The sequence below is a fragment of the Thalassophryne amazonica genome, chromosome 1 (genome assembly GCF_902500255.1).
Source record: "Thalassophryne amazonica chromosome 1, fThaAma1.1, whole genome shotgun sequence".
Classification (NCBI taxonomy): Eukaryota; Metazoa; Chordata; class Actinopteri; order Batrachoidiformes; family Batrachoididae; genus Thalassophryne; species Thalassophryne amazonica.
Genome location: NC_047103.1, coordinates 117988225 through 117999356, shown reverse-complemented (window position 1 = coordinate 117999356; position 11132 = coordinate 117988225). Strand labels below are relative to the sequence as shown.

The window sequence follows — 11132 nt, the reverse complement described above, 5'->3', positions numbered from 1 at the left end:
AAATCTGAAGTTTTCACACTTTCTTTGGACGTGACAATTAATTTGCCGTCGTGTGGTTGATTCCTTTCACCTCCCCGTAGGAAGCGGAATCACTTGCCTCTGCTTCCACACGCACGGTTGTCAGTAACGTTGTCCAAAGTATTACACTTTCACACAGTTATTTACACTTACACAAAACACTATTTACACATAGAAACACTTTTAATAATCGTACGCGTATTCTTATGCCAGGGGAGCTCGCCCTCCCGTGAAATTTAACTAATGTCCTGCATTAGGGGACTCCGCCGTCCCTGCCAGATTTAACTGCTTTTTTACAGTGCACGTATTTCTACCCGGGATTTCCTTTACGTATTAAAACAGAGGAGTCCGTATCCTCCTTCCGGAATTTAACTACGTGCGTCCCTCGCAACCGTAGAGGAGTCCGCCCTCCTTACAGAGTTTAACTGTGTTTCATTAACAGACGATTCTGTATCATCGCTTACGGAGTTTAACTGTTTTATGTGATCACTTTTATCCCCTACCGGTACGCGTATATAAACAGAGGAGTCCGCACCCTCCTTACAGAGTTTAACTGCTTTGCATTAACAGACGATTCTGTATCATCGCTTGCGGAATTTAACTGTTTATGTGATCTGATCACCACTCACTCAGTACTGTTTACAAAGAAATTTTACTCACTGACTCGACTTCCTGTCTGTCTTCTTCGGGAAAATCTCGTCAACCAGACGATGCCAACGGTGGTCGACAATTGCAGACACGATCAATCGATCGGACCTTGGCCAAGGATTTACGTCTGGACTTGGCGACCCCCGCCGGACACCTCCGGTATTGTTGAGATCCCGGACGTAGCCCCCAGTCAATGTTGGGTATTTTCTCCTCCAAACATTCTTAAAACCTTTGATAAGACAAACAGAGTCAAGAAACACCAGTGAGACAGAAAGTCAAATTAATCACGCGCGGAGTGCAGCCGGGCTGTACACCAAGGCTACACTAAAGTCTGGCCTGTGCTCCCGCTCTTTTTATTAGAGAAGCCCTCATTACATCATGAAACTTGTCCTAAGGGGGGGGGGGGGGGACAACGCGAGACAAGTTTCTTCCCGTAACATAAACACATACGTCAATAAGTGCAGCTGTAAGGAAAAACAGTTTCTTTCTTTTACTCTTATCGTCGGAGGTCAGCACATCTCGTTCGTCTGTTGCAGTTATCAGCTGTTGTGCATCTGCCTGGAGTGTCCTGGTCTTCACGCTAAGCATCACATCACAACAGTCAAAAACAACCTTCAGTTCTTTTACTCCCAGTCGTTAGCGGCTACAAAAACAAGTTGTATAATAATAATAATAAGTACATCCAGCTCTTCATTCCCAGTTCAGATTGACCCCAGCATGCTAAAACAAGGTTGAATAACACATACATTCTCGGGGTTAGGTGCAAACAGCACAACACCGTTTTCATAAGAAAGAAGACGAAGGTACAAATGTTTAACAGTGATAACATATATATATATATATATATAAAATCCTTAACAGGTATGCAAACTGGTTTTTGTCTGTGGAGCAGGGACGTAGCCAGAAATTTAGAATAGGGCGGGCCTGAAGAAAAGTGGGTGGGCCAACTTTTGCCAGAGGAAACATCAATATAATATCCAATAATGCCTAGCAGAAACAACCTTAAGGTAATTATTCTATGACCTATTTAAGTGAAACATCGCACCCTGCTGTCCTCAAGTGCACACTGACACAGTGGACTGACTACTACAGTACATCATTATATTTCTATAGTGTAGCGGTGCTTGTAATATTATTTAATACAAAATTAAGCATTGTTGTTTTGCAAACACATTTCCTCCATTAAAAAAGACAACTAGTGTTCACTACTCCCCCTGGTCCAGCTAATGTCAAAATAACTGCAAAGGCAGAGGTAAAGATATAAATTAGAATTTGATGAAAATGAAAACATCTCAAAATGTAGGTCTAATGACAACATAGTCTACATATATAAAATTTATATAAAACAGGTGTCCTATATTCCCCATGGTAGAGAATTGCAAGGTAATGATACAAAACATTAACTGTCAAACATAATAAATTTGAATTTCATTAAAACTGAGAACATAAATATAAAACATAAGTAAATAAACATAAATAAAACACATGTAGAAAAGTATTAAAACTTGTGCTGCTGTCTTGTTCTCTTGTTTGAAACAGCTCTTTTTATTCTGCTCTCTTCTTATTCTGTTGTTCTCTTTTTTTTCTTCTCAATAGTTTTGCTCTTTAGTTGTGCTCTGCTGTTGTATTCTACATTGCTCTGTTCTATTCTGCTCTGTTTATGTCCTGCTGTTCTCTTCTACTCTATTCTAATTCTGTTCTGCTCTGCTATACACTCACAGAAATATTTAACCCAAACTTTTAAGATTTATATAATTTTTTTATTACATGACAAATTCCCATTTACTTTTTTTTTTTTTTTTTGATAATTTTAATACAAAGCTACCAAATAAAACTTACATGATGCATATTCATTACTGTAATAAATCTGGAATAAATCAGACTGGAGAATCATTTTGGTATTACTGGAACTGCCCTTGCATGGTTGATGTCATACCTGTCCAGTTGTTCTTACTGTGTGCTGTGCAATGGCACTTCCTCTGATCTTTCTTTGTGGACTATCTTACTGAGAATAATCTTTCTGAGCCATTGCAGTCTGCTTTTAGAAAATATCACTCCACAGAGACAGCACTTACTAAAGTTGTGAAAGACCTTTTGCGAGCAATGGACTCAGATCCCACTACAGTCTTGGTGCTGTTGGATCTCAGTGCTGCATTTGATACACTTTATGTATTTAGTATTAAAATATAATTACTCTAAATCAATAATAATGACACTATTTATTTAAAATACATATATTGTTTGAATTGCATAATAATTATGTTACCTATGCCATTTATCTTGTATACACATTTTACAAAAAAGTGCATCCCTGCACACACTGTATTCCACCCAGGGAAGTTCATCATACCACTTCAATGAGAAGCACCGTGCTTTCCCATGACTCAAAGTGTAGGGAAACTTCTTCGGTTTTGGCTGGGCAGGTGGTTCATCTAGTTGCGACAAATCAGTGGGTGGGCCTTCATGCTGGCGACCGGGGGGAGGAACAGGAACCTCCGATGTCGGCAGCCCGGCTGGGGAGGCGCTGGCGGGGGGCGGTGTGCTGCTAGTCTCTGGAGTGGGAGTCGACCTTGATGGAGTAGCAGTAGTAGGAGCGATGGTGATGCTGCTAGAAGCAAGTTGTGACTCATTTTCTAGTCTAACCCTTTTAAAGCCAAATTTACTCAGTTTACTCTGAGCCATGATGGCTAACTAACTTAGCTAATTGTGTACACTGTCTGACAACAAAATTAAGCAGCGGCGCGCAGCGCGCACATCTCAGTGTTCGCTGCAACATCATTGCTAACGTTAGTTCCGTTGTAACAAATGCAATATAAAATGAATATGATTGTCCTATTTTTCATTCTACCAAAACATTTCATAATTTTAAAATTTAAATATTATCATGACTTCAAAATAACTTAAATACCGTGTAATTTACACGGGTCCCGCTAGTTTTTATTATTTTTTTCAATACATTTTTATACGTTTTGGTTTGAATGTCAATGTTAAGCATATTTTTAATGAGTGAATAAAAAATATCAATAATAAAATAATGGTGAGAAAAATCAGGCCCTGGGCCAATCAAAAACGTGGACGGGCCTAGGACCACCCTGGCCCTAATATGCCTACGTCCCTGCTGTGGAGACGGTGCTGGCAGAAGAGTCCTTCACCCTCATCAGCATTATTAGCTGCACCTGTGGAGGATGTTCACGTGCAGGCCTACTGACTCGCAGCACCTGTGGATGATGCTCACGTGTAAACTTAAAGACTTTCAGCTGAAGCAGATAATGAGATGGCGTTCTGCATTTAACCATGAGTGGTTCAAGCAGAATTGCCGGGAACTCGACCTTGTGACGTTCGTTTGTGAGACGCTGAGGACCGCGCCAGGGTTTGACACATCGTGCCTGTGAAGGAGGACGGGTGAGGGACACATGCTGTCAGCACACATCAGAGGTGATTATTGTCTGAATGATCGTTAATAGTAATTTGGCATTTTGTTACGCAGTATATTTGAACATTGATGAGAATTGTGCAGTTTGCTTCTCACTGCCGTGACGTACGGACTGATGATCCTCCACCTGTTGTGAGAAGCTGCTCATTTACATAAAGCTTAAATTCAGACCTGAATGTGTTGCTGATAGTGTGTGCCTCTGAAAGATATTTGCTGTAGCTCTGTTGACTTACCTCACCTTTTCCATCCTTCACAGAGTCAGTTTGTCGTGTCCACCTGGGGAGTGTTTGGCGGTGAATCTGAGTCCAGAAGCGCCGAGGCTTCGATCCTTTTGGGCGCTGGAGAGCGCGCTGTCCTTCACTCCGCCAGACAAAGCAAATATTTATGTTGTACACAAATTATTGCACTGGAGGGGAAATAAAATCATTTTGTTTGTGGAACCGCTTTCTGGTTATTTAGCGCTGGGTTCGGTCAGACGTTGGTCCACTCCTCAACCTGCGTCTGCACATAACACTACTTAAGCATATGTTATTTATGAAAACCTTAAACCAAAACACTTTACTGATTTTAGAGTCAACACACCTGTCAGCAGTTCAACATGTTCAATACAATTCATCATAAGCACATATTTCAATCATTAATCAAACCGTATAATATTGTATCATTTCAAAACCATCATAAATCAGTTGAACACCTATCAAAGCATAGGCATACACATTTTCATTCATTTGACATCATTATAAAACCCTTAAACACATTACGGCACAAGTATACACTCTATTCAACTTCATTCATTCAATACAATATCTAGTTCATTTAAACCTGCATGGTGTACATACTTCTAAACATTTGTTACTTTTTGAAAATAATGAACACAAAACCTTTTTTTCAGTTTGGTAACTTTTAGCATTGTTAGCATGTAAAGCTAATTATGGGTAAAATAGCATATATTTTCATTTATTCTTTACAGTTAAACTGTGGACAACACCTTACAGACATTCATCAACTTCTAATAGTTCATCTACTTCCCCAGGATTAATTCCCAACACAAGTAGCTGACTAGCAATCGTACTATCAATGAACTTGGTAACCAGAGTTCTAAGGCATGGAACAACACAACATGCAATCAATGTCATTACTAAGAACACAAACAAAAATATCATAGCCATCTTGATCATCCATTGTCTCCAACCTCCTGAAAATAACCAGTTAAAAAATCCCCCTTCATCTTGCACATATCCCTTTTCAATTGCATCCCGAATTTGAGTCAAATTAGCTATGGCTCGAGCAATGACACCACTGTCACCTGAATTGTCTGGAATGAATGTACAACAGTCAGGTCCCACAACTGAGCAGACACCACCCTGTGCAGCAGTTAATTGATCCAGCACCAGTCTATCTTGCATTTCCATTAACCGGAGGGCATGTAATTCCGGCCTAATCCCTTCCAATGCTGTGATGGTGCTGTTAATGAACAATGAGAATTGGTAATTTAAGGTCTCTACCCTAAGCATTACTTTTCCTACTCCTAGCCAAGGAAATAGGGATAATACAACTTTTTTTATCAGTAGTCTACAGCTTATGGGTAGATGGGACATCAGACCCCCAAATGCTGTCATGTGGTTTTACCTCTCGTCTGCTTCTACGGGGAGCATATTCGGTCGAAACAATAAAGGAGTGATGGGCTGTAGAAATAGGAGCACATCTGCCAGTGCAACTTGGTGGGAGGGAGATATAGGCATCATGACCACAAAGCCACATCAATCCTTTCCAGGGTACAGTACCCAGAGCATCGGGGGCCTTAAAATAATCTATACATCGTCCCCCTATTGGCCTCGGAGTATTATTAAATGACCCATTACTTAGTTTGGTGCATGGGGCTAGTATAGAGCTGCACAGTGAGGCTGCTATTTTACCCAGATTACTGAGTGGAGTTCCCATTTGTGGTATGCTGTTTTCGAAGCATGGCAATTCGGTGTGAGAAGGTAGAATTGGTTAGCAGCGGGACTTTTTGGGTGGAATCAAACTTAAGGATTCCTGTCAATTGAATGCGGCTAGGTCCCCTTGAAATGCCCGTTCCAGTGGCTATTTGTAGTGAGGCATTAAGGGTTGGCGTGAAAACCGCTGATTTCAGATTGTTGGGAAAATATCCACTTACATTTGATACTGGTACTGGAGTTACACATGGATGACGCACAGAAATGGGCATAGCCGTGCACACATAGCAGTTGGTGCTATTTTGCTGTTCAGCTAAAAATTTAGCATACACGTACCACAAGTTTGATTGATAGGGATTTTGAGGGGTCTCATTGGACCATGGAAAGGTGTCTAAATTAGATTGTTTGTCTCTTGAGTGACTCTCCTGCTTTTTCACACCCCATCCTTCTAGACACAGCAGTGCCATGCCTATTATTATAAAACTTGCTTGGTTCATTTTTGGGTTTTTAGTCTGATTTTCCTGGGTCGTAATCTGTAATTGGGTGCTTGTCCAACTCCCTTTCAATTAGCTCATCTAATGGTTTGTCAAATCTTTGGTCAGCAAGAATGTTTCTGATTGTGTTCAATGTTCTGTCAGGTGTTCTTGCTGGAGCACACTGAGACAAATGATACCAAGTACCTTCCTTGGTCTCCACCTGTACTGAGTATGAGTTTGCCTTTATCACTTTGTGTGGACCAGTCCACCTTGGTTCTGTCCACTTCCTCTTGGTGACCTTCAACCAGATCCAATCTCCTGGATCTACTTTATTTCCCCACAGGTCCCTGTGGAGGATTGCCTTCTCGTTGCTGCACCTGGAATGAGAGTGAGGCTACCAATGCAGTTAGCAGCGAATAATAGCTAATGTGTTGTATTTGGCTGACATCTAGGGGTGTCCCCCTTATGCCAGTGGCAGCTGGATTGGGAAAAGTCCTTCCTGTGCAAAGTTCATGCTGGGAGAATCCCATCGATGAGTTGACAGAAGCCCTGATAGCCATCAAGGCAATTGGCAATACCTGTACCCAGGTCAGCTTTGAGTCAGCACAAATTTTAGCCAGCTTCTCCTTTAGTGTCCGATATGCTCTCTCCACCAGTCCTTGGGACTGTGGGTGATAAACTGAGCCAAATCTGTGTTTAATGCCCATACTTTTCTCAACTCTAGCCAAATCTTCATTTTTGAAATGTGAACCATTGTCTGATCTGATTGATCTTGGAAATCCATGTCTAGGTATGAACTGATTGATCAGATATTTGCACACTGCAGCATCTTCCTTTTTGGTGGGGATGGCCTCTACCCACTTTGTATAGCAATCAACAATGACCAGCAAGTACCTGTAGCCTTGAGCTCGGTTTTCTGGGCCCATGTCTGTGTAATTAATAACTATGTCCTGAAACGGAGCAGTTGGCACCGGATATGACCCGATTGTGGGGGTCATGCCTGGACGCGCATTGCACTCCAGACATACCTTGCAGTTTTCCAGTTGATGTTTAATCAGTTCAGTTAGTCTGGGATGCCACAATTTTTTCTGTCTGCCTTCTTGACAAATGAGCCATACCATGTGCTCCATCAATTATGATATGTGCCAATGCTGATGGTAAGCATATTCTCCCATCAATAAATCTCCAAAGTCTGTCCTTTTCTATTGCTCCATATTGTTTCCACACTGATTTTTCATATGCTCCTGCATCATCTTGCATTTCACACACATCCCACTTTGTTAATGTATGTCCTTGCAACTCTGCTTCTTCCTCTTCTGAGTACATAATCAACCCTCCTTGGTACCCTGCAGCTGCCTTTGCTGCCATGTCTGCCTGATTGTTTCCTTCGTAGACATTTACTGTTTGGTCTTTTGAATGTCCTCTGCATTTTACTATAGCTAGTTTGGTAGGTCCCATCATGGCTTCTGCCAGGTGAGTCACTATGTCATAATGTTTTACAGGTTGTCCTGCTGCTGTCAGAAAGTCAGTCCTGTACCATCTTGCCAACTCATAGTGAACTACACCATAAGCATAGGCAGAGTCAGTGTAGATTGTCACATTTTCACCTTTTGAATGTTTTAGCGCTTCAGCTAATGCATGTAATTCTGCTTCGTGTGCAGATGGTTTGTTGAGGATCTGTCCTGATGCTACTGTCCTGAATTTCCCTGAGTTTGGGGAGAGTTCAACTACAGCGAATCCTACCTTTAGCCCTTCCATTGGGCTTCTTCAGCAGCATCCATCTGTGAACAGAATCCGTGTTGCTCCCTGCAGTGGTTCTGCTTGTAAATCCTGCCTTAATTTCACATCTGCTTCCACCTTTTCTTCACATCTGTGTGCGGGTAGAGGATCCATAGTGTTGGCCATATTTACACCTTCAGTGCTGTAGGTGATGTGTGGCTGCAGTAAAACAGCTTCCAGTCTGGTTTGTCTTAGGCTAGTCATGGTGAAAGCCTTCGATGAGACAAATGATGCAACCGTATGTGACGTCAGTACTGTCAGTGAGTGAGACATCACAATGTGTGCTGTTTTTGTGATTGCTTTAGCCACTGCTGCTGCATGTTTTGTGCATGGAGGTTGTCCTTGTTCCACTGAGTCAAGTTTTGAACTGTAGTACATTAGTACCTTTCTCTCACCCCGTTTTTTCTGAAAAAGGGCAGCATTAACAACTCCCCCTTTTTCAGAAACATCCAAGAAGAAGGGATCGTCATAATTGGGTACAGCCAACGAGGCTGCTTTTGCCAAATGTTGTTTCACCTGAATAAACTGTTGCTCTGCTTCTGTAGTCCAGTTCAGAGCTGCTTTAAGGTTTCTGTGCCCTTTTTCTTTTACCAGTCCCCTCAGGAGTGCAGTGTTGTCCACATAGGATGGTGCATAATTTCTGCTGTATCCAGTCAGTCCCAAAAATGACAGCATTTCTTTCACTGTTTCAGGTCGTTTGTGATGCAGAATAGTTTCCAGCTGTCCGGAGGAAACTGATTTACCAGCAGCAGAGATTACTCTGCCCAGGAATGAAACCTGAGGTCTTGCCACTTGTAGTTTTGCCTTATTGACCTTGAAACCTTTGTCTGCTAATGTTTGCAGGACGATGCGTGTAGCTTTCAAACAAGAGCTGTCTGATTCAGCTGCAATAAGGACGTCATCCACATACTGGACAAGGAGCACTCCAGAGGGCAGCTGTGCATCTTTAATCAGCTGTTTGAGAGCATGATTAAATAAACATGGAGACAATACAAATCCCAGTGGCAGAGACGTGTATGTGTATTGCTTTCCCAAATATGTGAATGCAAAAAATCTTTGGAGTTGAACCGACAGAGGAACACTAAAAATCTGCCAGATCAATTACTGTGAAGAATTTATGTTTTGGTGTCAGCAATGACAAAGCTGTGTATGGATTAGGAACAGGGAGGCACTTTGTCTGAATGATGTCATTAATACATCTCAAATTGTGCACCATGTGGTATTTGTCTGTGTTTGGTTTTGGAACAGGTAAAATAGGAGTGTTGTAGTTAGATTCGGTCTTGATCAAAACACCGGAGTCACTTAGCCCTTCAATGGTGGTCTTTATGCCTTGTGCAGCCCCGTCTGAAATGGGATACTGTGGGGTCCAAACAGGTGGACCAGGTTTGACCTCAAACATAACAGGTGGCACATCAATATGTCCAACATCTGTTGGAAAGGTGGCCCACAATTTCTGGGGCATGCTGTCCAACAGAGGTATGGTATTCTCATGGTCAGTTTGTTCGGCACCATGATGTCATTCCAAAAACTGTTTTTCCAAAAATACACTATCACATAAGGACCAAGGAATGTAGTAGGCTTTCTGGGACGGTAAGTGACTTGCCGCAACTGAGAATTCTGCCAGTCCATAGTTTCTTTTAGCCTCTTAGTCATGGGACCCAATTCTTTTGATTGGTGTCTAGAATGCAATGCAAGCGAGGCATGAGAGTAAGAAACATCAGAGAGTGCAAACCACTCATTTTGTTCTGCATCTTGTTCCACCACTGCAACAACTTCAGGACCAACAAACAACCCATCAGAGACAATGAACCAACGCGTCTGGTGAAGCTGCTCTTGAAATGCTTCATCATACACAAGGTTAGTCTGCCTGGTGTAATTTAGGATGACATGAAAAGGGCCTGGTGGAGGATTATAAGGTTGGAGAGATTTGATCCAGGGCTCCCACTTACGATAGAAAGTCAATATGCCTGTGGCCGTGGCAGATTCTGAACAAAGCAGTCCCCAATAGATCTCAGCATGTTCGTTGGGTATAATGGGTGCAGTGTCCGGCTGCAACAACATCATCCCTCCATTGAGCTGGGAGTGGCAGGGCAACACTTTGCCATCTCTCAGAGTCACTATAGCCCCAGCCTTTGAACAGGACACTCCCACACCACACTTTACCATGATGTCTCTTCCCAAAAGATTGACAGGACAGTCTGTTGATGCCAGAAACTGATGCATGAATCTCTGGCTTCCCATAGTCACTTGAACTGGCACAGTTTTTGGTATAGCTGCAGAGTTCCCAGAGAACCCCTTTACCCTCACAGCAGTAGAGAATAGTGGAATATTGGAGTCAGTCTTGGCCAGCGTGGAGTAGGTCGCACCAGTGTCCACCATGAAATCCACTTCCCCGTTGTTCACAGACACGTTCAGCATGGGAGGGGCTAAGGCTCCCTGCATAGGGTTCTCTAGGCCTCCCTATTGAGGAAACTGGCCTCCTTGTGGTGACCAGAAGGGATTGCCAGGTGATGGCGCCATGTCCTGTTGGGGTTGCTGTACATAATCCTGGGCAGCTTGTGAGCAGTTCTTAGCCCAGTGTCCTGGTGGACCACAGTTGTAACACACGCCTGACTGTGGTCCACCCTGACCTGTCCCTCTTCCCCTCACAGAACCTCCTCGACCCCCACGTCCGATTGCGGGCGAAAACGGCCTCTCCCATTTCCACCCCTATTTTGATTCATACCTGACGGCCATTGCTGTTGGCCGGGCCATGGAGATGGTAGTACATAAGGTGGATATGGCCAGTTCTGTCCAAAGGCCCCAGCCACAGGTTGTGGCACTTGAGCCATCTGGAGCTGA

General features: G+C 42.8%; 1 protein-coding gene across 1 annotated transcript; it reads right to left on the bottom strand.

The window, feature by feature from the left end:
* Nucleotides 1-6543: 6543 nt before the first annotated feature.
* On the bottom strand, nt 6544-10733 carry LOC117512367. Its single transcript, XM_034172443.1, is given in 5 exon segments — nt 6544-6839; nt 6874-7462; nt 8358-9378; nt 9380-9754; nt 9895-10733. Coding segments are annotated over 5 exon segments (3120 nt in total).
* Nucleotides 10734-11132: the final 399 nt, after the last annotated feature.